The 26854-nt window shown below is 39.2% G+C and overlaps 1 protein-coding gene and 1 long non-coding RNA gene across 3 annotated transcripts in view; one reads left to right on the forward strand and one right to left on the reverse strand.

Moving 5' to 3' along the window:
* Nucleotides 1-26854, forward strand: part of LOC147312948 (exostosin-1) — a 435823-nt gene that overhangs the window by 363704 nt on the left and 45265 nt on the right. For both annotated transcript variants that reach the window (XM_086264858.1, XM_086264857.1), the window contains 2 exons: nucleotides 10412-10505; nucleotides 18156-18263. In XM_086264858.1, the coding sequence (XP_086120984.1) occupies nucleotides 10412-10505; nucleotides 18156-18263 (202 nt within the window). The remainder of the gene's footprint in view (nucleotides 1-10411; nucleotides 10506-18155; nucleotides 18264-26854) is intronic.
* On the reverse strand, nucleotides 1477-3694 carry LOC147312956 (uncharacterized). Its single transcript, XR_015125113.1, has 3 exons — nucleotides 3395-3694; nucleotides 2385-2477; nucleotides 1477-2254 (listed from the first exon to the last, which is right to left on the reverse strand). It is a non-coding gene; the product is annotated as an uncharacterized LOC147312956 (long non-coding RNA).

Genomic DNA, 26854 nt, shown 5'->3' on the forward strand with positions numbered 1-26854 from the left:
CCAGCTACATTTCCGAAAGAATGCAAAAGCATCCATCCATCCATCCATTCGCTTCCGCTTATCCTTTTCAGGGTCGCGGGGGGCGCTGGAGCCTATCCCAGCTGTCATAGGGCGAAAGGCGGGGTACACCCTGGACAGGTCGCCAGTCTGTCGCAGGGCTAACACATAGGGACAGACAACCATTCACACTCACATTCACTCGCACATTCACACCTAGTGGCAATTTGGATTGTCCAATTAACCTATCCCCACAAGCTGCATGTCTTTGGATGGTGGGAGGAAGCCGGAGTACCCGGAGGGAACCCACGCAAACACGGGGAGAACATGCAAACTCCACACAGAAAGACCCCGGCCTGATGGTGGAATTGAACTCAGGACCTTCTTGCTGTGCGGGAACAGTGCTAACCACCGTGCCATCGTGCAAAAGCATTGACATATATTTTTCCTTCCTACAATAGCCGGACGGGCAGGGCAGAGAGAGGTTTTGGTAGCCCGACTGGAAAAATCGCTAGCGTCCTAGCCCCAGGACGTCGGGCTAGCGATTTTGCGAGCCCTGTATCTGATTGAGGAATCACTCATCTTTGGAAAAGAGAGTTTATTACAGAGAAATGGCTCTTTCCAAAATAAAAGCTATACTATCCGCTTCTTCTGGGCTATATTCTCACAGCATATTAAACATATCAGGTCCCCATAAGGAGAATCCTGTGCTAACGGCTGTCTAAATGACTCGGGTAAAGTTAGTAGCATGCTTCCTTTTGTCTGCTCCCACTTGTCTTTGCACTAGGATGATGTCGGCGTAAATGTGCAGTCATATTCGTTGTGTTCCCACTAGTGCTTTCAGGTTAACCTCGTTAAAATGACCTTAACGCCACAACACGGCAAATCTCCGTTAACGAGCTACACTCTAAGAAATAAAATTTTGTATTTACTCCACCCAGTTATGTCAACCGGTTCCACACAACTGGGTTAGTGAAATATAAAATGTATGATACATTTAATTTGAACAAGAAATTTTAAGTACATCTGATAAGATTTGGATAATTAAATGCAAATCAAAAGAATCATGTTGTATTAGCTGAATATCATAATGTTGATATAACTAACCTTGTTGATTTAAATTGAGAAGACTAAATAAAACCTACTCAACCAAAACAAGCTGTACTTACTTTGAGAAATAACATGTTGTATTTACTCCACCCAGTTATGTCAACCGGTTCCACACAACTGGGTTAGTGAAATATAAAATGTATGATATATTTAATTTGAACAACAAATTTTAAGTAAATCTGATAAATCTACTCACCCAAAACACGCTCTACTGAAACTATAGGATTAAATCACTTTAACAGAATTGCAACTTAGTCTATTTAAGTTTGTAAATTAAATAAATCGAACACAAGTTTATTCAGTTAACCTAACTTTAATAACACTTTGTGTAAAACTTGTTGAAGCACACTTTGAGCAATTCAAATGCTTCTAGATCTTTTCCCCCAAACAATCTTTACATATATTCAAGTGCATTTTAGGTGCAGGAAGACAAGATACAGAATGTCATGTTAAACTGAAATGATTAAAACTGGAAAGTGTTGTGATTCCAACATTTTTAACATTAACATGACTTAATTTAAACTTGATTGGGCTACAATGAAAAGCCCACAATACAGCCCTGCAAACAGCAGGTAGAAATTACTTTTGTGTCATTTTTGTCCATATTTAGAAAAATAACCTTTGCTTCAAAACTTAAACTGAAGTCCAAAGTTAGGAGCAGTCTTTTTCAGTGTAGTTGGATGTTGGTAAAGGTTCAAGAACAAAGAACGCAGAAAAGTGAAAGGCCTTGCAGAAGTTCTTGTGGCAATTCAAACTGAACAGTTTATGAAGTGCAAGGAGAAGGGTTCGAGAACCTTAAAGTTCAGTGTCCTCTATAGTTCACTGCAGGCTGTTTCACTCAAGCAGTTTGTTTTTCAGAACCTGCACCTTCATGGATAGGTTGTTCCCATCCAACTCCATCAGCACCTTCTGAAGAAATTCAAATGTGTATTTCAGGTGCTTTGGGTAGCTCAGATTTAGACTATAGATTAGTCCAAGCAGGAGGGCACAACCCTTTGCCACATCACTAAGAGCTTGCAGCACAGTGCATCCTTCTATGATGACACCAATGTCCTCAGGTGTATCTGCAGAGTTTGCTCTCATGTCTGACAACATAGACTCCCAAAGTCAGCTGCTCTGTTTCTCTGCTTGCACCAAGATCCACATCCTTTAAATAAAAATTAAAAAAAGATAAGTTAATTGCGTACATATACATATGGACAAGTAAGTCCACCTTCCATTTCCAATCCCAAATTTAAAAAAGGAAAATAACTGATCGTTTTCCTTTTTTAACTTACCAAGAATTCCTTGAACAGGTCATCTGGCTTTTCATTTAAGTAGACACAGACAGCTTTCAGAATGCATTCCTGTCAAACATCAACGCTGGGATTCTGGTGGAGATAAGAACTCAATATGAGAGAAGTTTCCTATTTTGGTTCCTTTCAACCTCTTTACAAAACAAAGTCAAAAATATTAACACATAGCAGATATGTGATTAAGCAATGTTTCATAACTCACATCAGTGATGTGCAGTGAGGTTCATGATTGGTAAGGCACTGACTCCTCTGTGTCAGATTAACAAATATATGAACCCAAAAATCGAAGCTTTTCAATTTTGACATTACGTGAAAGCTTTCATTTTTGCTTTAATCAATTCTAGATTGTTCAACAATATATTTAATAATTGTGCCCCTAAAAATATTAAAATTAAATAGAAGATTAGAACTGGGCAATATGGACTTAAAATCCTATCATGACATTTTGTGGATAACAATAAGTCTGTGAAGGTTCACAGTCATCCCCAGGTCATCGTAGTCTAAGGAGCTTGGAAAGAAAAGTGAAGCTTCTTCAGTGAAGATTTCTGACACTAAACCAGAAATCAACATGGAGTCGAATTCTTTCAAACAATGTAGCAACTTAATTGATGCACATTTCTAAAATACACTACACATTCATTTCATTCTTCAAACTACAGGATCGCTGGCGCTCCCAGTGGTCATTACTGATGTCAGGGAGCAGGTGCGGTAGATGTTGGGAGTAATTTTAAAACTGTCGGTCTTAGTAGGCAAGTCTCATCTTAACAAGAATCGCAAAAGATTTTGGAAAATTACACCGAAGCAGGTTCAACAATATTTGTTAAATGTTTTCATACTTCTAACATGTGAGAGAGGTATACAAGCTAGAGTGTTAAAAAATTTGCCAGGCATCATTTGTTTAAAAAAAATGCAAAAGTATTCCCGAAAGTGTCAGATGTGTATCAGTTAGTATACATTAATCAAATTTGTCATCCTTAAATTGTTGAACTTACCAAATAATCCTCAGATGGCGATGGATTCTATCCAGGATGCTAAGCATATGCAAGTCTCAGTTGAAAATGGCGGATGATCAAACTTCCACACTGCACATGTGCAAACTCAGAAGTACGGAGAGCCTATTAGGACAATCCTCTTTAAATTAAAGTGCTCTTCATTTTAAATGAACTTTTTACATTGGATTTAATTTACTGCATTTTGTTGTATTGAAATATTATGTTGTTAATTAAATTCAAAACAACATACTTGTGTTTAAAGTTAAAAATCAATTGGTGGCATTAGTTTTAACATGAAGCATTTACATAATGCTACCAACATCAGTGTGTCATCAGTGTGTACCCCTGATAGCCCCGTGCATGGGGCTAGACGGCCAACACGTTAACGAGCTAACTGCGCTAACACACTAGCTCCCATCCATGTAATTGAGCATTGCGTGGCACATCCAATATACTGTTTTACTTTAGTCCATGACGCGCTTACCTTCAGGGTCATACGTCACATGAAAACCAAAATAATTCCAAACGCCAGATCTGAATGAGGGTGGGGGAGGTTCAATTTGCCATGTTGCAAGGAGAGCTTAACTTCTGTCTGGCTAGCTTGCCCTGCACTCTTCCTTCTGACTATGCTGTCTGTGTGGAGCGCTCAGTGGATCTGCGCTCGACAGTGCAGCCTAGGCGGAGTAGTCGAACGCAGATTCACTGAGCGCTCAACACAGACAGCATCGTCAGAAGGAAAGTTGATAAAATAAATTACAAATGTTGTATTGTTCGATACATATGCGTACCGAACCGAAAGCACTGTATCGAACGGTTCAATATCGATACGAATATCGTTGCACCCCTAATATATATTAGGGGTGCAACGATATTCTCAGTGAATCTGCGTTCGACTACTCCGCCTAGGCTGCACTGTCGAGTGCAGATCCACTGAGCGCTCAACACAGACAGCATCAACAGAAGGAAGAGCGCAGGGCACCTCCCCCACCCTCATTCAGATGTGGTGTTTGGAATTATTTTGGTTTTCATGTGGCGTATGACCCTGAAGGTAAGCGAGTCATGGACTAAAGTAAAACAGTATGTTGGATGTGCCACACAATGCTCAATTACATGGGTGGGAACTAGTGTGTTAGCACAGTTAGCTCGTTAACGTGTTGGCCGTCTAGCCCCATGCACAGGGCGATCGGCGGTAGCTCGTTAACGGAGATTTGCCTTGTTGTGGCGTTAAGGTCATTTCAACGAGATTAACCTGAAAGCACTAGTGGGAACACAACGAATATGACTGCACATTTACGCCGACATCATCCTAGTGCAAAGACAAAAACAACAAGCATGCTACTAACTTTAGCCGAGTCATTTAGACAGCTGTTAGCACATGATTCTCCTTATGCTGCTGAGAATATAGCCCAGAAGAAGCGGATAGTATAGCTTTTATTTTGGAAAGAGACATTTCTCTGTAATAAACTCTCTTTTCCAAAGATGAGTGATTCCTCAATCAGATACAGGGCTTGCAATATCGCTAGCCCGACGTCCTGGAGCTAGCGATTTTTCCAGTCGGGCTATTGTAGGAAGAAAAATATATGTCAATGCTTTTGCATTCTTTCGGAAATGTAGCTGGGTAATTATGTCATTGGCATCGGTGAGCCACTGTCAATATGTGACATATTGAAATCGCGTTTGAATTTGCGCTTGTTTTTTTGCTTTCACTTTGCAATCGTGCGAACTGTGTATAGAGAGCGACAGCACTGATCTGTGAGTGATGATAATATGTGCACCAATTCCTCTGACATCGTCTTATTAATCGTTAGCTTACTATGCAAACATGACAAGTGAAATCTCCCGCAGCAAGCTTAAACATGTGAGAGGTTGATCGCGCAGAGAATCGCTGAGCTTATGTGAGTGAGTGTGTAAAAGCATTTCAGTTCTGCTGAGCCAAATAAGACAGGTCAGGGTGAAGAAGTGACAGCCAAAGAAAAGCTTACCACAAAACGGAGAAGTTATGACAAATCAGACTATAAGGCAAAAAGAAAGTGCAGCTTTATGGTTTCATGGACAAAAGAATTTCTGTGGCTGCAATATGACGAGCTAAATAACCAGGGCTGCACATAAGTGGTCCGCAGGTGCGCATTCGCTGTCAAAATAAAAAACACGTACAAGGGTTAGGGTTAAATTTAAAAACTGTACTTTTGAGTTAAAATATATATTTATAATTTTAATAAATGACAAATTAAGAAGGCATGAACATTTTTTTGTATCGAAAAAATATCGAACCGTGACACCAAAGTATCGAACCGAACCGTGAATTTTGTGTATCGTTGCACCCCTAATATATATATATATATACTGCATTTAAAGACCCTGGCACCTGAGTAGTTGTTCTAAGGAAGACATTTTCCACTGTGTGGTTCAAGTTATTCAATTCATTCTCTCCTAAATTACACAAGTGAGCAACATTTTAGCCTTGTTTGCTCTTCTGTGAACAAAGGCTGTTCATTTTCTCCTCCACGATGTTCTTGGTTGTGTCTCTCTGCTTCATAATTTATGAGTCCACACAGCAAATGATAAGCCACACATACTGAACAATTACACCTAGAGGGATGTCTGTATGAGAGAGAGTAGTAGTAGTAATTACTGGTAAAGGCATTTGCAGTTTACATATCACATCACATTTGTCATAATAAATGTTGTGAGCTTGGACTGTCTAGTTAAATACAGGCTTTTCTGCAACACGTGTAAAGCTTTTCTTTTTTCCAGTTTAAAAACATGCAGGTCAGTACATTTGTTGACACTTTTCTCTATTGACAGTGAAACCAATGGCAGTAACATGCAATGCATAGCGTGTTTGCGGAATATGATAATATCAAACCAGACAAGTCAACTGATAATCATCTCATTGAAGATTCACATCATTACACTGATTCTTGTCAATTTCAGGTTAAATTATTGTCTGCTGTCATGGATTCAGTTCTAATTTCTGGAGAATTAGATAAACCCATTACTTTTGTTGTTGATCCATCAGTCTGTATCTGTGTCTACCCTTTTATCCTCAAGCCGTGTTGGGAACCTTTTGAAATATTTTCTGAATCAGACAGTAAACAACAGACAGAGCTGTCAATTACCAACAATATTTTTGTCTGTCTTTCTGTGAGGAGAGCTCTCCAGCTGTATTGTATTTTCTGTGAAATATTTTGTTTTTTGGATTCTGGCTTGTCTTCAGATATAAAAGGGCACATTTTTCACTCTGTAAACCGTATTGATCCATCACTCCTGAAACTATTTAGTGTCTTCTACTGAGAAAACCCTTTTACTTTATAGTGAACAACACTCTTTCTTTTGTTTTTCAGCCAAAATGTTCTGAGTGATTCTATGTGGCACGTATTGATTCTTAATTCTCTTTTACTGGGTATCATCCAACTCTGACTTTGTCTTGTCTGTCTTTATGTGACTTTCCTGCCCACAAGGAGAAAGAAAATCACACAAAACCTATTTAGTATTTGAAAATTACAAGAAAAGTGGAGGGAAGGCTGATTATACACCAGAAACTGGTTGAATAAAGATAACATAAAAGACGTGAAGGAGATATTCTTGATTGCTTTTAATAATGACTGCTATATTTTAGATATCATAACAAATCATCCTCATTTGCATGTGCAACATAGTATCTTACAGTTACAGCTGCACCTCTTGCACTGCTTCACATAGGTATTTGAAAAATATTGTGACATGTATTGTAGTCGCATAAACGGTCCTTCTCATGCACTCAGTGCAGATCTTTGAAAATGAACAGTGTTACCTGCACAAGAAAAAAATAATTGTTTACATTATAAATGTACATAAGAGGAGCATGGAGCTTACACACGCTGTCATTCACTTACGGAAACTAGCAGTAAGGAAAAGGTAGAGCTCTATGTGCACACACAGGTGTAAGGTGAGACACCCTGCAGCCCCTTAATGCAAACACTGCGGCAGGTGGCTCAGGAGGTGTGATGACAGTTTAATCAGTTGAGAAATTGTGTTTTGAGAGGATCAGCCAGTCAGTGAGAGCGACGACAGTCTAATATCTAATAAAGACACTTCATAATCTGCACTTTCTGTGCATCCAGAGCACATTTTCTCAGTTTTCTGTTTGGTTAAAATGCACGACTGCCTCCAAAACTTTACTAGAAGACGAACCATTTTAAACAAGGTTATGAATTCAAATCGCAAAACATTTAGCTAGTCATTTTACAGCATCGGTGGCAAGGTGGTTGTCACTGTTGGCTCACAGCACGAGGGTCCAGAGTTTAATTCCATCAGTGAGTTTCCACATGTTTGTGTGGGTTCTCTCCGGCTTCCTCCCACAGTCCAAAGACGTGCCTCTTGCCCTAAGACAGCTGGGATAGGCTGTATCTCCAACTCTGGGGCTTTTATGCCAAAAGACCTCAAAAATCCTCCAATGTCCAAAATTAGGGTTCAGCTTGCATCTCAGGACAAAACAGCTTCACCTCACCAAAACAAGCCAGGTTCCCCGGACATTTCATTACCGAATTGGCCTCTGGGAAAGGCAGGCGATGATGACATCATAAAAAACAAACCAGGCTTTATTGAAAAGAGTTTACAAAAAAGTCATGTTTGGCAATGAAAGCGTGAATCAGAGGAGCTGTGTGGTGGAGCGAGATTTAATTTTAGCCAAATAATATGTCTTGTTATTCTCAAATTCCCATCTTTAGATGTGACAAGCTGACTTTGTCTTTGTTCATTTCCCTCAGTGGCAGTCAACATGACCTTGTCTTTGGGTGACAAACTGGACGTCTGACATCTTATTATGCTTGCTTCCTCTGTCACACAAATACAAACACATATACGCACACACTGCAACACACAAAAAGTGCAGTGACAGTAAGTGATATGCCAGACGCTTTCTCATCATGAAGACTTATCATACACCCACATTATGGAGGCAGACATTCCAGGCAGGTGGACATGCACATGCACACACACACCTGTCTAGTGTTGAGGTTGTGTGGACAGTTGATCCCCAGACAGATTAGACTCCAAACTGAAATCTCCTCAGGCCAGCCCTCAAATCATGCACATACACACGCACACACACACACACACACACACACTGACACATACGCTGTCAGAGCTTTAAAGTCAAAGACTTTCGACTGACAAAAGTGACTTGCCAGGAAAAAAAAAAGTTGAGTAAAGTCTGAAGTCCAACTATTAGAGTTTATAGAAAACTTTTTTTTAAAGACAAATCATTTTTGATCACTGATGCGTTATCTCTAGATAACCACATTTTGGACGTTAGGCATTACTTATGCTTTTTTTTTAAATTTACAAAAAGTAATGTAGTAATTCTTGTAAATATTAGCATCATAAGTATAATAAATGTTTCTTTTTAATGTTGCACGATCTTGCATTACTGTTCCTGAATTCAGTATTTTATTAGAACATATATAATACTTCATATATGTTCGATTACTTTTATTATCTGCATAGTAGATGCACCTTTTTATGTTTGCTACAGTCTTTTTATCTCACTTTCCAGTGGGAGATGGGACAAAAACTAAATAACACTATACATGGGACATGTGTTACTACTGTCTCTACTCTACACCACAGAATAGTGTCAGAGTTCACAACAACAGCTATGTCAAAGCACTTTCTAGTAAAATAAAGACCCTACAATAGTAAAATAATATTAGAAAGAGAACTCCAAAAATCCTCTGTGAGCAGGTACGTGGAGACTGTGGGGAGGAAGAAATCCTATTTTACAGAAAAGACCTAAATCAAAATCAGGTGGAGTAATGTTTCACAACACAGATCAGGTAAAAATTGTCCTGTTCGAACTATTTAACAATAATGCAAATAAAACTAGACTCCAAACGTTAATCGTGTTGAGGTTACAAATGTACTAAAACCTGAGTCTAATTATCTCTATATGAACCTTTTTCCTATGTCATCATTTTATATTAAATATTTCTGTTGTACCAGTATTATCAGCAACACACTTTTCTTAAGACTACAGAATTATGGCAAGAAAAAAGTCTCCCGCCAACGTTATGTTTAATGATTATTCATACCACCATTACTACAGTACATTCATAATACATGTTCTTCTATGACTTCAGGTTCTCAGCCAAGTCCATTATTACTGCTGAATTTTCAGGTTTCTATGTAGGAGCAATGTACAAGGACAAGCGATTGATGGTTATGATTTGATTTTTTTTCTTATTTTTTACAATTTTCTGCAGTCACACTAGCTTCAAGCTGAAATCAGCTAACCTTTGAGTGAAATCTAACTCACTCTACCCTAAGGGGACGCTAACCTGCACTAAAAGAATTTCATTAGAAAAATATTAGCACTGGCCTTCAAACGTTTTCATTGATCTCACTTGACGGACAAGATAAACTATGCTTTCAGATCAATAGTTCTCTCCAACACAGCTGACTGAAGCCTTCACTGAAAGCAACCCAGCATGGACGATTCTCTGTTCTCATATCTTGATCAGATGAAATGTGTTCAGGGCCACTATGTTTGATTTTATAACAGCTGCGGAGTGCTATTTCCAGCACATTTTATTATTTATCCACCATCCTCCATATCGTTTGATCTGAAGGAGGTACCACCCTGACTTCTACATAGACACATTTTAGGAAAGTCCTTGAAAAAAGGCTGCGGTAGTCATTTAAAAGTAAGCTGCTTTTGATTGTTCTGTGAAATTGAGGTTTGGACACTAAGGAGGAAGTGACAAAGTGCGAGCATAGATTCAGCCTGACAATCATTTTTCACTTTGGCCTTTGTTTGTTTCCACTCTATAGATCAGAAAAATGCACTGAAATGTCTTGAACAATGCACAACTTTTAGACATTTGATTATCTTTATTTATCTCTCTTTTCCTCATCTGATAATTGATTCTGAGAATATATTTAAAATATCGTTTCACATAACAAAACCATTTTTACACATTTTTAGTCAGTTTTTGTGCCCACTTTCTAATTATTTTCTAAAAATGTGTCTTTGCATAGGTTTGACTACCAGGAGCTACTTCATAACTCTACCTTCTGCCTGGTGCCACGGGGCCGGCGTCTTGGATCTTTCCGCTTCCTGGAGGCCTTGCAGGTAAATCAGTCAATTGCGTGTGTATGGATAATGTCTTTAAATATTGTTGATTTGTCCATGTAGTTTTATACAGACTTGTATAAAATATGTCATGACTCACACCTCCATTCACCAGACGGCTTGAGGTTTAATGCTATTAAGAGGTAAAAGGGTTTACAAATAGAGTGCTGCACAGCTTAGTCTAGCAATCACTTGCCAACTGGTTGGGGAATTGACATTTTTCCCTAGCCTGTATGACTGTTGCGTGGTGGCATTATTTTTTGTATCCAAACTTTAGATCATATTCTCACCTCAGAAAAAAAGATTTCAAACAGTGATGTGTGTGCAATCATTTTGTCAGGTTTAGTCTTGACCTACCACGTCGGTATTTTCTATTGAAATTTTTTACTCTCTACTCTCCACCTGAAAGAGAAATAGATAAGAAATGTTAAAATTATATACACACATATATATATATATATATATATATATATATATATATATATATATGTGTGTGTGTGTGTGTGTGTGTGTGTGTGTGTGTGTGTGTGTGTGTGTGTGTGTTTGTATATATATATGTACACATATATATATACATACATATATATACACACATATATATGTATGTATATATATGTATGTGTATGTATATATACATATATATAGGGTTAGGATGATGAGTTACCTAAAATTATCTAAAAATCTGTCACCAAAATAAAAACAATTCATATCCCTGTTCATGGACAAATAGTTGGTATCTTATGACTACAGGGAGTGCAGAATTCTTAGGCAAGTTGTATTTTTGAGGAATAATTTTATTATTGAACAACAACCATGTTCTCAATGAACCCAAAAAACTCATTAATATCAAAGCTGAATGTTTTTGGAAGTAGTTTTTAGTTTGTTTTTAGTTTGAGCTATTTTAGGGGGATATCTGTGTGTGCAGGTGACTATTACTGTGCATAATTATTAGGCAACTTAACAAAAAACAAATATATACCCATTTCAATTATTTATTTTTACCAGTGACACCAATATAACATCTCCACATTCACAAATATACATTTCTGACATTCAAAAACAAAACAAAAACAAATCAGCGACCAATATAGCCACCTTTCTTTGCAAGGACACTCAAAAGCCTGCCATCCATGGATTCTGTCAGTGTTTTGATCTGTTCACCATCAACATTGCGTGCAGCAGCAACCACAGCCTCCCAGACACTGTTCAGAGAGGTGTACTGTTGTCCCTCCTTGTAAATCTCACATTTGATGATGGACCACAGGTTCTCAATGGGGTTCAGATCAGGTGAACAAGGAGGCCATGTCATTAGTTTTTCTTCTTTTATACCCTTTCTTGCCAGCCACGCTGTGGAGTACTTGGACGCGTGTGATGGAGCATTGTCCTGCATGAAAATCATGTTTTTCTTGAAGGATGCAGACTTCTTCCTGTACCACTGCTTGAAGAAGGTGTCTTCCAGAAACTGGCAGTAGGACTGGGAGTTGAGCTTGACTCCATCCTCAACCCGAAAAGGCCCCACAAGCTCATCTTTGATGATACCAGCCCAAACCAGTACTCCACCTCCACCTTGCTGGCGTCTGAGTCGGACTGGAGCTCTCTGCCCTTTACCAATCCAGCCACGGGCCCATCCATCTGGCCCATCAAGACTCACTCTCATTTCATCAGTCCATAAAACCTTAGAAAAACCAGTCTTGAGATATTTCTTGGCCCAGTCTTGACGTTTCAGCTTGTGTGTCTTGTTCAGTGGTGGTCGTCTTTCAGCCTTTCTTACCTTGGCCATGTCTCTGAGTATTGCACACCTTGTGCTTTTGGGCACTCCAGTGATGTTGCAGCTCTGAAATATGGCCAAACTGGTGGCAAGTGGCATCTTGGCAGCTGCACGCTTGACTTTTCTCAGTTCATGGGCAGTTATTTTGCGCCTTGGTTTTTCCACACGCTTCTTGCGACCCTGTTGACTATTTTGAATGAAACGCTTGATTGTTCGATGATCACGCTTCAGAAGCTTTGCAATTTTGAGACTGCTGCATCCCTCTGCAAGATATCTCACTATTTTTGACTTTTCTGAGCCTGTCAAGTCCTTCTTTTGACCCATTTTGCCAAAGGAAAGGAAGTTGCCTAATAATTATGCACACCTGATATAGGGTGTTGGTGTCATTAGACCACACCCCTTCTCATTACAGAGATGCACATCACCTAATATGCTTAATTGGTAGTAGGCTTTCGAGCCTATACAGCTTGGAGTAGGACAACATGCATGAAGAGGATGATGTGGACAAAATACTCATTTACCTATTAATTCTGCACTCCCTGTATTTCATGTTTCGCATGAGGGCACATTTTCTGTTGTATGAAAAAAACGAGAAAGTGGCAAAATCATATGAGATGTCTCACAAATAATATGGGAAACAAACATCTTAAAAGAAATTGGGATTTTTTTCCTTTGTTTTTTCTAGTTGTTTATACATAACATATTATGCTGTATGTTTTAATAATGGTAACTTAAACAAAAAGAAATCATGAAGAAGAAGTCCTCTTTGGATCCTGGGCTGCTGTCAGAGTCCTAAGAGAAAATATTGGATGCTTCCCAATAAAAAAGGTTTAATATCTTTAAAAAAAAAAGAAAAAGAAAATGTGTTTGTTTTAATATTTATTGTCTAAAACACCCAGATTTTTAATTTAATTAAATAATTTTCTTCTGTACATTTCCTTTTTCAGAGAAAATAGACCCAAGCACGCGTGCTCATCATTCTAAAGTTTTCTCAGAATTACCGGTAAAGGCTTGTCAGTCAGGCTGTAAGGCTTCAGCTCAGAAACTTGACTAATCAAACAGTTCCGTGTCCTCCTCCTACAGCACAGCGTCTTATTACTATTGGCAATCTGTCATTTCACTGACACGAAAAGCCTCTTTCTGTTGATACACCGCAGAGAAGCAAAAAAGGGACATTCACACTCATCCTCAGACCGCAGACGTTTTCATCTTGCATTAGCACGTTGTCGTAATGTTGTTTTGACATTAAGTATCTGGCTCTGCCTTGTGGTTGCCCTTGGCAGTCTTGTTTTCCTTGTTCTTCTTTGTTTATTTTATGCTTCTGATTATGCATTCTGTTGTAGACAGAATACACATTTACATGCAGACATAAATGGGCGGTGCATGCTAACCTCAGGAGTTTTTTAGAACTGTCACTCTAAAAACCTTTATGGTGTTTCTGTTTTCCTAGAACATTTTAGACGTTTAACTAGGACTAGGTTGCACAAGCCTAGACACTATAGAGGCATAAATCGATACAGCACAGTAATACAGCAAGCTAATGGCTCGGTCACACTAGTAAAAATATGGCAAGAAACTACTGTATTGTTACAAAAGATTGTATTCAATCGAGCAGCAACTTTTGGTGACCAAATGGTTGCCCAGAACCTGATGATGTTGCACATTCACAATAACTTGACAATAAGGTGATTGAAGATGTTGCCTGATAGGAGGTAATGTTTCTGCAAACAGCCACAGTCTGACTTGGACTAATTGCAGTCATGCTCAGAGAGATTGCTGAAGGTGTGCAAATAATTGCTGTCTAATTTATAAATGAAGACAGATTGCTAACATGTTGCCATCAGTCTAAAGGAGTCTTTGTCAGGAATGAACTACAGAAGACTCAACTGGCTGCCAGCTGGTTGTAATTTTATAGAACAGAAAGCGTGCTAAGCAGAAATGTAAAAAATAAATGAGAACTTTTGATAATAGGAATTTCTGTTTATGTAGGCAGCAACAAATATGTGATTTTTGACAATTTATCAGAGGTAATTCATATATTATCAGAAACAGACTTCAAATTGCCAACTTGAGTAGTTAAAAAATAAATAAAATGCAGTGTATGTTATTGCAATGATCAGCATATCGCAAAATGTAAAAAGCTACAATAATATTGTATCAGAGCTGAAAATGAATTTTATTTATGCAGTGCCAAAATATTGAAATATTGTAACAATATCATATCGTAGGCTGGCTAGAGATTCCCATTTCTATTATACAACACAGACACTAGTTGACGACCCGCTGGCAACCTCCAGTCACTAAGGAAAAATGTGCATTGCTGGGGGTTGATGGTTGTGAAGTCAGTCACAAAGAATGTACTGTGTTTAAAACCCTCAATATTTGCTTTAATTGCTGTCAGCTTCAATAGTTTGCACGAAAAATGCTGACTGTAAACACTCACTAATTAAGTTGTAACTTGAGAAACTTGAGAAAGCACAAAACAAACCAAAAACTGTTTTCCCTTAGACCAAAGGTTTGTGTGAAAACAGCACATTTCAGAGGTTCAAAAATGTTTCCTTTGAAGATGAACTTTACACAATTCCAGTTTGTGTTGAACTCTTCACTATTTCACTAATGCTTAACATATATTTTGTAAAAGTTTGCAGATTTTAAGGTATACATACATATTTTAATTGTGAGCAAAGTATTTTAAACTATAAATGTTAGTAATTAAAACACATTTATATGTCTGCTTCTAGAAGGGTGCACATAAGACAAATAAGACAAACACAACTGACTTCTCTGTAGCTGATTTCTGGTACCATACATTTCACAGTTTTTAACCAAAAGCAACGGGCAAATCAAGGCTGAATTTTACAGTATCAAAGCTAGCAGGTTTAGCTGAAAGAAGAAGTGTCTAAAAAATGTTCTCATTGCTTTTATTTAAACTTTCATTTAAATGCATCTCAATTATTTTAATGGCCTTTTCAGCATGTCCGATGTGTTTGCTAGAGGTGAGAAAATAAACCTCTGCAGTGGTTTAATAATCATCAAAATTCAGAGGACAGTAGAGGAGAGGACGGACAAAGAGAGAGACATGTAAGAGGATGACAGTGGGGAAAAAAGACAAGATGAGAAAAGAGAACGTCATCTCACAAAGCCAGACTAATCAAAGCAGTGAGAATTTGCATCGACGGGTCACCCGTAATGCACTCGGCATTTTGTGAATCTCCTTTAATCTCTCGGTTTCACTTGATTGAGAATCCAGTCAAACTTGAACTTTAAATGAAAATACCAAACATACTGAAATTTGTTCGTTCTTTGCAGACACTGCGCCGCTACTTAACAACCACACATGAAGAATTCATTTGCAAAAAACACATTTGTTCATTTTTGGAAATTTTCATCAGTGAAACTGCAGTTGGCCTTTTTGATTTAGTAAAAATAACTCACCTACATTGAGGTAACTTACCAAATTACAAAATGTTTCTATTCAAAAGTGTTCCATTTAAAGTCATGAGAAAATTTTTTTATTTCTTCTAAGTGAAATGAAACAGTTCTAAAAACTGCAATATAAAATTAAAGCTGTACTGTCACTAGTCGGTGTCCTATAGTACTAGACACAGCAACCTCAGTCTTTGACAGAGTGGGAGGAATCAGCCTGCAGTCCCATCTCTAAGTATATTGTTTGGTTGTGATGCCCTCTTTGTTGTACACTAGTGAAAGAAATGGCTGAACTTACTTGAAGAACTTGATATGAGCGATCTCAGAAGGTTTCTGTCCATTAAAAAACAAGAAAAAAGTTCCTGGTACACCAGAGAAGGAATATATTCAAGCAGTGTGCTTAAGTGCTGCATGTCAGATGTGCATAGATGACAAGCATTTGCTAAAGAAATTATTTGAGAGAAGACAAGCACTCCCGTGGTGGACAAGACAAGCACATTAAAGAGACACTAAATTCCTCCTTTGCTGCTGTGATTTCCAGGAATCATAGAGCTACAGCATGATTCCTGGAAGGATGTCACACGGGACAGCTCCGCTGAGTGTACATTGATCAACTCTGGCATGGTCGTCTACAGAGTGAATCATGTGGAGGGGCAACAGTTGGCCTGAGCAGCCGCTCTTTGCACACACATCATGTATTGGCAAGCACAATTTTGGACTAGGAGAGGAAGCTGTAGTACCTCGAGAAAAACCTACACAGGCACAGACACCAAACAAAAAGATTAAGATCAGGAACCTTCTTGCTGTTAGGCAACAGTGCTAAACATCGCCTTATACCTGACTACTTTTCGAGGAATTTGTTTTTAGCTTGTTAAGCCCCTTAACAAGCAAAAACATGCTTAAAGCGTTAAAACAGGCAGCTAAGCAGGTTTGGTCTAAACGTAACAGACAACTTAGCAAAGAACTCGTTTTAAATTGTATCGTTAGGCCTTTTTATACTAGCAAGAAAAAGAAAATAAAAACAGAAAAGATCTGATGCAGGACCCGAGAGATGCATCCAGCCCTTCAGTTGGTCCATCTACTCTACATATCAGTGACAAAAAGTATTCAGAGTAATTGAAATGTGAAATTTGTGGTTCAAATCATCAGGGAGCAGGTAAAGCAGTGTCTACAGCTATCTATAAAATGTGCTGGAGGCTCTGCATTTCAGCCACTGGTGTTGGGGATCATGCTAAAATTAATGAAATTATGATGACAAAAAAGTATGTCTGGAAACAGTGATCCCAAGCATACCTGAATAGGAAAACGCACAATACCATGTATTTTCAGTCATGGATCGGCGTCTAAAGAGCCTAGACCTGCTTTCTAGAACTGCTTTCTAACATGTGAAGCAAAGTTGTTCAAGCTGTTATAATAATCTTAGCAGAGAATATAATAAAACAACACCACAAGCCTTTAAATGATGCATAAAATATGTGAAATGAAACAAATTAGCCAGAAAATAGAGTATCTTCCATTTAAACACAGTTTAATAGTGCAGAGGAGTGCACAATCAACTCTCATCGATTAAACACGAACGATGAACCGTTTTGAGAATGACTAACTGCTCCAGCGAACGTCATGGGAGGTCCTTCGTTTCATCTAGTTGTAAAATTTATTTTCTTTCTGCTGAAGTTGTATAATTTTACAACTTCCACAATTTTGAACAACTGTTACAAAGCAATTTCCCTTTGGGGATTAATAAAGTTATTCTTATTCATAAAATGAATTTAGAGCAACGCACAGAGCTCCTGTGGGAAATGAAATCCGCTCCCTATGAATCAAGTCACACAAATGAACCCTCTAAATATTGAGGCATACAGCAAAAATAAATAAATACAGTTTATTTTGTCCTTAATCTTTTTGGCAACTCCATTTGTTTCTGAAAGACTTATTTGGAACCTGTTGAAAGTGTCTCATTAAAGGGAAGCTACCGAAGAAGATAAATGCCTTACAAAAAAAAGACCAAAAGCTGATCCATCCCAGTGCTCTACTTTAAAATTCTGCTTACACTTTATGCATCACTGTGATTTTTCTCCTTCACTTTATCTACTAAATCTTGTAAACAGTTTCAAGTTAATGTTTTCTTTAGCCTTTATTTAACCTATTTCTTATAGGGAGGACAGCCCTGCTGAGGTGAACAACTGGACAAGTTCACAATCACACCCAAAAACTTTAATGTGAATTAATGTTACACCCCCTGTTTGCTCAGCTGATATCTTTCTACAAATCCAATTTGCAAATGTGTGTGAGAGTGTGTTATTTAAGCTACGCTAGGAGTCCCATGGTTGCCCACAAAGTTAACAACAGTAAATTTCTGACGTATTTTCCACTTCAGCTCAAAATAGAATGGCCTCTGCTTGTAGTGCCTCTTTCTTCATGTTTGTTTTTAATTTTTCATTTGTATTTCCTCACAGGCTGCATGTATTCCAGTTATTCTAAGTAATGGCTGGGAGCTTCCCTTCTCTGAAGTAATTGACTGGAGGAAAGCCGCCATCATTGGCGATGAGAGGCTGCTATTACAGGTACTGTAAAACACTGGAAAATTAAATGATGGGGAAATGAAATTAGATCTTCAGCAGATGTATGAGTTTTCCAGCAATAGTATGAACAGATGCAGAAGAAAAAAATTATACATATTATATATATATATAATTTTTTTTACATATAAATATGTAAATGGCTCAAAGTTAGCAAAGGCCACCACCATGTAACCTGGATAAAGAGGACAAACTTTCCTTGCACTTTACACCAACAAAAGATAAACGGTGCCCTTTCAGCACCGGCTAATTCAGTGTCTGGATGGTGAAATGCCACCATCTTCCCAGTTATAATTGTCCTCTCTGGCTTAGAATCCCCATGGGAACCCATAAGAATCCAGCTGGGGCTGATTCAAACTTCAAGCACAATGCATAGATCAGAAATGCGTGGAAACAGATTTGTGGCCCTGAAGCATGAATAGGCTGACTTTGCCAAACAAAGCTGCCATATGAGTTTAATCAGCTTGATTTCAGTTTAGGCACTTTTATGCAAATCATGTATTCAGTTTGAGAAGCCTGGAAGAAACTGACAAAATGTGTAATATTTCCTCAACACACTCCTGCCTCTCTGAAAGGCTTACCTGCAAGTGGGCACGCAGTCATGTCAAAAACTAAATAGATCCTAAGTATGCACTTAATATTCCTCAAAGATCAAGTGTTTGTTTGTGATACTGTTTATCAAATAGCCTTTTTAATGACTTGCTATCTGTGGCTTGTAGAATAGATTTTAGGATTTTATTGCTTATTTTAAAGCCTTAAACTGACTTATTCTTGCCTGCATCTGCAGCCTCCTACAATCCCATACCAGTGGCCTACTAATGTGTATTCATTAAGAACTTGTTAGCAAAGGTAACCTGCTATTGCTTCCTGCTCCGACAGCTGTGGAAGGTCCTGCCTCTGAGGGGCCTCTGATTTATCCCTTCTTTACACTAAACTTCATGGAAAAAGCTTTTTTCTCATTGAGTATATTTTCTCTAAATTATTTCAAATGGCTATCATTTCGCTCACAATTCACAGGCATGGATGACATAAAGTATAAAGCGAAATGCTGTAATTTTAAATGAATTTAATTTGACTGTGAGCTTTTGAATATAAAACCAAAGCTCTATCCATTTTCCTAGTAACTAATCCAATTAGGTTCACACAGAGGCTGGAGCCGGTAAATGTGGCAACACCCTGAACACATTGTGCTTTTTACACCTACAGCTCATTTAGGATCTGCAGTTGACCTGCTGTAAGTATGCCAACATATACTGTGGACTGTGGAAGAAAGCCATCAAAAACCAAGAGAAGCGCAAGGAGAATGTGCAAGCTCCACACAGGACTGATCAGCCAGTTTAAACCCCAAAACGTCTTGCTATGAGATCTCAGTGCTAACCACTGTGCCATCATGCCGCCTCCATGATAGTGCAGTGAATCATTTTTGCTTCAGAGACTTTTTCCAGAGAAGTCCAAATAGAAATATAATGTGGAAATATAGCATCTGGCACTTGGTGTCTGTGTAATCAAATGGTGATTGTTAGGTTATGGATGAGAAAAAGTGTTGATAAAAGTGTGACCTGTCAGCACATCATCGATATGTACCAAATTTAAAAATCTCATTGCAATCATGTGGCTTTTTTAAAATCATATGCTTTATGACAGCAGTGACATGCACAGACACTCACACCTACGCTCTGAACTATTTTTATCTAAAATAGATGATTCGACAATTGGATCACCTTCTGTTCTCTTTCATTACAGCGGTGGGTAGAGCTTGTGATATTTACTTACTGTAATAACTCTGTGTTACCATGTGTTGCCTCAGTGACCTGTACCACCACCTGGACAGCAAGTCCAGAAGTAAGCATGTGTAGGCTTTTTGCTTTTAATTAGTGTGTTTGTGGTTTTTCTATGTGAAACACACAATAGCAGACAGGCCATCTTAAAAAAACGTGGCTTTTAGATAAAACATACCAGGCTTTTTTCCTTATTAAGCATTACTGAGACTCACAATAGTGCACTAATCTTGTCAGAGGTTTTGTTATTTGGTTTATTTGCTTAAAATAAAACCATCATGCAAAGGCGTGCTAATTGTTGGTTAAGATAATGTGTGAAGTGAGAGATTTGTTTTGACATAGCCTCCGACACTGAGGGTGTTCACATTCATTACTGATCCAAACAAAGCAAACATTTTTCGATTAATTTCCCTTGCTTTAATGCAGACATGTGAGGAAATGACAGGGGCAGGTATAAACACAGCTAATTTCCAAGGCTTTCAGGATAATAGATGAAATGCATGAGTGATGAACCACAGTGGCATATAAAGGGACTGTCACATACATGTCACTTCAGAACAAGCATCATGCAACCTGAGGCACATTTTAACATTTCAAACTGGGGAAGGTTGGGTTGTTTCTCTTCATTGTTCACCAAATCGGTGGTTCTTGTTGTTTTGCTGCCACGCTAAGCACAGAATCAAAGGTAGGAAGGGAAGAGACTGAATCAGTGACCATAAGACATACATAAGACATTTAATACTTGGATGCAGTAAGTGCCTTCCCAAAGTGTTTTCTTCATTTGTACTGCCTCTACCATGTTTGACAAATGATGTTTGCTTCAGATCCTGAGCCGTTCCTCTCATTTTTCATATTTTTCTCTTCTCATGATTCTGATACAAGTAAACCTTGGTTTCATCTATCTAATGATTATTTATTTATTTGTTGGTAAATCTAATGTGGTCCTTTTCAATTCTTGTTATCAGATTTTTGCACTTTGTTGTAAACCGTCTCTTTACAAGGCATCTCTTGTTTGTAGACCTTTACAATTATCAACCTTTTTTCTTTCAAACTATTCTGTCATCATGCACTTTAGTTGTTTTCTGTGAGCTTGCGGGCCTTTTGGTGTCGCTGAGCTTCACTGCATTCATTCTTCTTAAGAATGTCATAGATGGTCGACTGAACCAATCTTACATATTTTGCAATCTCTCTTATAGGTTTATTTTGAGATGAGATGAGATAGGCTTTATTTGTCAGTTGCAGGTCTTTTGCCCACAACCGAGATGACAGACCTTGCCGACCGTACATACAATACAAACATCACATTGGGGAGACAGGTCAAGCTAGGTAGCGAGGAAAAAAAACATCGAATTGTGTAATACAGAAGGATAATACAGGAATGCACAGATATCAACACACCATAGCACAATAAACACAGACAAGCAACATGGGAAAGAGTTCCAGTGTGTACATCTGATCTGGTACCGCTGCAATCTTCGACTGCGCCTCCAACTGACCCGATGTCCACATCAGAGGCAAGGCTGGACTGGGACAAAAAATCGGCCTGGGCATTTTTACTAGAGACCGGCCCACCAGGATAAAGATTGAAAATGTGACGTCATTCAGGGTTAAACCGCAAAAGATTCTGGGAACTTGTGGCAAGAGGTACTAGCGCACGCAGGCTTTCAATTGAACTCAGTTACACAGCGATAAAAAGAAACCCAAAAAATGGCAAGAAGCTGTTGTATTATTAACTGCAATAGCCGGTCGCATGACAGCCACGGGAAGCCGACGGGCAAAGAGATCGTTTTTTATCGGATTACGTCGTTGAAGAGAAAATTTTTAAGCCATGTTTCCGAAGTAAGAGCCCACGGATGGTCTGGATATACCAAATTCTGAGACGTTTAATAATAATAAACGTCTCAGAACACTCCAGCTCACATGTTAGTCTGCTCCAAGCATTCCCACAAAGGTCAGAGTTTTGTAGTAGTTAATACGTCATTTTTCTTAACATAATTGGTGATATAGGTTACAAGCAAGTCTGGCGCTGAACAGAAATTGTCGCGCTATGCTCCTTTGTTTATTGTGCATAAATAGTGAATTGTCCTGACACAATATTGCGTTTCGCTTCTGTTATCACCATGGTACATTGACAAAAACATATACTTTTATTCACAGGATAAAACAGTTGTTTTGTATCACTAATTGTCCAGTGCGATTGCAACATACAATATTATTGTCACTGCTACATTTCTGTAATGCTACCAAAAATTATTTCCACTACTAATTAATTACCGTTGAGCTCAAAGGTTATATTAATAAACGGTTAACGAATGTGTATTTATGACGACGATTTGTGAGACTGGTACACTTACCTTTGTTCGTACGATGGTCTTTCGTTCTACACGGTGCATTTCAAGGTCCTGCACCCATCCGTCGGTAAACTGTACCTGGGCTTGTTGCAGTGACCTGAAGTTACTAAACTTCATGAGTGTATGCACTCACTCCAAGAAGCGTATAATTATAAATCTGAGCGTGGTGAAAGTTGGGCAGCACGCTGATGTCTTTTGTCCCTCTGTGTGCTCGTAAGGGTCTGACACTTTCACTCCTTTGTTTTTTCCTCGTATCTTTTCTTTGTCTTTTCCTCGAGTCTGTCTTTGTACGGACCGGCATTGTTTTCCTTTTGTTTTGTACATTCCTTTTTTGTGCGCCAAAGAAAAAACAAGAAGGTATTGGAACCGGAGAATGAACGTTTTGCGGTGCTGCAAATGCTTGCATTTGATGCGGTACTTGGATTGTTTTGCCACTAGTTCCCGGCATGCAATGCGCGAAAATCACGTGATTGCTAAACAAGGGGGCGGGTGCATCCAGCCTCCTCGGCTGTAATTGGTCCAGCCCAGAGTCGATCATGACCAATTGGCCAATCCAACACCTTTCATTATATATATATACCCTTCCTAAAAAAATTAATAAATCCATCGGCCCATAAAAACAAAAAATCGCCAGCGGCCCACCGGGCAAATGCCCGGTATGCCCGATGGCCAGTCCAACTATGATCAGAGGGGAGGTAAGCGTTGGAGGTGGCGTTGGATCCGGGGTAGGGAGGGTGATCCGTCAGTGAGTGCTTATCAGTATCAGTATATGTATGTGTGTGCGTGTCCATAGTTCAGCTGAGACAGTGTCCTTCGCCCTGCCAGGCTAAGTAAACAGTCTTTCAGCCAACCCAGGTGGCCTTGCATGGAATGGGAAGGAACAGACTCAACACAGTCGTTATCAGGGAGTTTTTGTTCGGCTCCAGCCTTGAGCCCACAGCTGGCGCCGAAGGGGTAGCCGGATTATGATGTTAATTTTCCTTTTGCAACAACTCATGAGAATTTCAAAGCTGTTCTTTAACACTCCGACACTGGTCTCTCAATCTCCCGTTGGAGAACCGCAAGTTTCTCCATGATGTTATCAACCTTCAGTTCCATGGTGTTGTCATTCTTTTGCTCAGAGAGCAGATTCTGAGACCTCACGACTGCAGTGAGCTGTTCTACGATGTAAATGCATTTGTATTTGTATAGCGCTTTTCTAGTCCTTAAGGACCCCAAAGCGCTTTACACTACATTCAGTCATTCACCCATTCACACACACATTCACACACACATTCACACACTGGTGATGGCAAGCTACATTGTAGCCACAGCTGCCCTGGGGCGCACTGACAGAGGCGAGGCTGCCGGACACTGGCACCACCGGGCCCTCTGACCACCACCAGTAGGCAAACATGGGGTAGGATTTTTGGCATGCAGCCAGGAGGCAGCCTGGGATCGAACCACCGACCTTCTGATTAGTGGCTGACCTGCTCTGCCACCTGAGCTACAGCCACCCCAATGTAATCCAACTTTCCCTCAAAGGTGTTATTCTGAGCAGGCCTCTCCTTGATGTAACCCAATATACGCTCAGAGGTGTTATTCTGAGTATTCACGGCAGCTGTAAGCGTCTCCAAGGTCTTAACCATGCTGCTTTCAATGAGCCAGTTCTGAGAAGTCGCGCCTCGTACCATCGTTTCAATCCCAGCGGGCAGCCTTGGGGGGGTTTGAACAGCCGGTTCCCCTTTCTTAATTCTCTGATAAGTCAGGGTCAAGCCAGCTCCGATCAGCAAGAACCCTGTTATCATGGTTCCAAATAGGTAGATATCTTCAGCGTCCTCGATCGACAGTCCTGCCAGGCACACGATCCTCCATTTCTGCCACCCGTCCATCGTGTATCCGGCAGGGAAAGTCCCTCCCAGACTTCTCCTTGAGAAAAGGGTGTCAATAGCATTCAGAGACCAGTTGATCAAATCCATAATTCCCTTTAGGTTTTAGAAACAGACTGTGAGAGTGTGTTCCAGGGAAAAGTAATACAAAAAACACGAGACTAGACAAGGACATAAGAACTAAGCAGGGAAGATAAGGGAGAGGAGAAAAAGTGCCAAAAGGTTTTTTCAGGCAAATAGTTGCCCCCTTTACTTATGTCAGTTTCTCCTCATATTGAAAGATCCAGTGCAAATATATCACTCAGAAATAAAACTACAAAAACTTTGTCATTGTCACGGACCTAACTGTATACATCGTGGTGGTTCAAAAACCACCTTTCTTTTCCAGAAAATCATCCAAATTCCTGATAAAAGACAGGAACTCATTTTTTTAGAGGAAATAAAGTCATCTGCATATTTCCTGTCAGTTTTAAATAAACACCAGTTGAGCAGTTTAATATAATGTTACATAAATAAACATTAATGAATTAATTTAAAAGGGATACAGCAATACAGGTTGTTTCCGCTTTTCATTCAACACACATTTATAGATGTTGAGGACACCTTGAAGGCGTTTCATTTCTTTCTTTCAGCACTGAGGCAGTCGGCAGAGTGGCAAGAATAAAATCATTTTCTGGAAAGTAGATATCAGAAAGGATTCTTTAGCCTCGGGCTCTATGGTTTATTCAACGGTCAGCTTAACACCTTTAAGAAGCATTAAAACATCCAGAATTTATTCATTTAATTATTTTGGTCCAGATGACAACATCTATAAAGAAGGCGATAATCAGTGAAATATTTAACCAGAATATATTTTAGTTTTTGGTTGGTAAACAAATTCCGTATGCTTGCCCTGATTGGTTTCTCCCTTATTTTCTCCTTTTTTTTTTGTTCACCAGAAACTACCTACACACGTGCATGCGCGTGTACATACACAAACACACACGCGCACACACACACAGGAACTCATGCAACACTGAAGCCGTAACACCTGCTGAGAGAGTTGAATCTCATTACTTTCAATTACATCACTGAGCACAGCAATACCTGGCTGTTTATTATGTAGAGTTTCTGTTCTCTCCATGGAGAGGGGAAATACACAACACACACACACACACACACACACACAAAACGCCCCCCTGCTGAGAAACATAAACACTATTAGAGTCAATCGAGGGAAAGAGAATGGGGCTGATTTGATTGGTGTTGTTTATATTCCACCTCAGAGAGCTGAACAATTAAAGCTTGTGCTGCTGTAGGCAGATCCCAGTGACGTCAACACCGGCGCAACCGCTTTCCTGAGTTCATGATTAATGTGGGGTTTTCAGATCACGCAAATGTGAAATAAATATCTTTTAAAAGTAAATGAAAAAGCAATTATAATACAATTTTGTTATAAAGTGGATAAGCAGCAGAGCCCCTCTGTACTGTGAGTGCTTTTTTTGGTTTTTACCCATAATTATCAACACTCTGCCACATAATCTGTGACTCTTTCATTTTTGATGCAATTTTGTCATCACTCTGTGGGCCAGATTTACTAATGCTCTGTCCAAGCATTAAAAAAAAATACTTGTGTTATCTGTACTTACTGTAGAGGCACAGTGGTAAGCATGGACACAGCTATTTTTGCAGCTGGCCTTGCATTCAGCATGTATTTGAAGATCCTTCGATTTCAGAGATCAAAATTATGGGAGGAAAGCATTTAAATGAATCATACAAAAAATATTTACTAAGGGTTGTAGGAGGCAGTTGACTGAAAACCACTACTATCAATGCAGTCTTGTGAGTGCAGCCTCACACTAATTCACCCTGCTTGGTAAATCTGTCGCTACCCAAAATATTTTCAGGGCTGTCAGAGATGAAATCCAGTCGTGTTTATTTATTATTCTTGTGTGAAAAGAGCGAAGCATAAAAAAATAGATAAATTAAAATGCAAGCAGCATCACTGTAGTCATATGACATAAAAGCAATTTAATAAGACTGTCACGGTCCGGGGCAGCGGCCGTGTGGAGAGCGGAAGGAGGACTCAAAACGCAGCACTTATTCAGGTGTGAGGGTGATTTATTGATAATATCCAATATAAAGTGGGGATGGTAAAACAGAACTAAGGATGAACTAACTGGGAGAAACTACACAAAGAAATAGCAAACCTGAGCATGAAGGGAGAACAGCAGGGAGAGCACGCAGGGGATTACACCAGGTATGAACACAGACGACGCGACCAGGAACAGAGGCAAACACACACTATAAGTACACAGAGAGACACTGGGAAATCACACACAGGTGGGAGACACAGCTGGACCTGATTAACCTGACGAGACAGGGGAACACTAACACCAGGGACCAATAGAGGGAGCACAAACCCAAAACCCAGTATCTAAAATCCCAAAACACAAACCATCCCAAAACAGCCCAAGAATAATAAAGAGAATAATAACAATAAGGAACACAAACACAAAGTCACTGTGTCATGGCCGCAGGACCATGACAAAGACCAGTTTAAAAAATATGAATATGGGTGTGAAGGCTAATTGGACAGC

The sequence above is a fragment of the Aulonocara sp. 'chitande type north' Nkhata Bay genome, linkage group LG15 (assembly GCF_057382095.1).
Source record: "Aulonocara sp. 'chitande type north' Nkhata Bay isolate Kocher_YH1m ecotype deep benthic linkage group LG15, A_spYH_male_GT1.1, whole genome shotgun sequence".
Classification (NCBI taxonomy): Eukaryota; Metazoa; Chordata; class Actinopteri; order Cichliformes; family Cichlidae; genus Aulonocara; species Aulonocara sp. 'chitande type north' Nkhata Bay.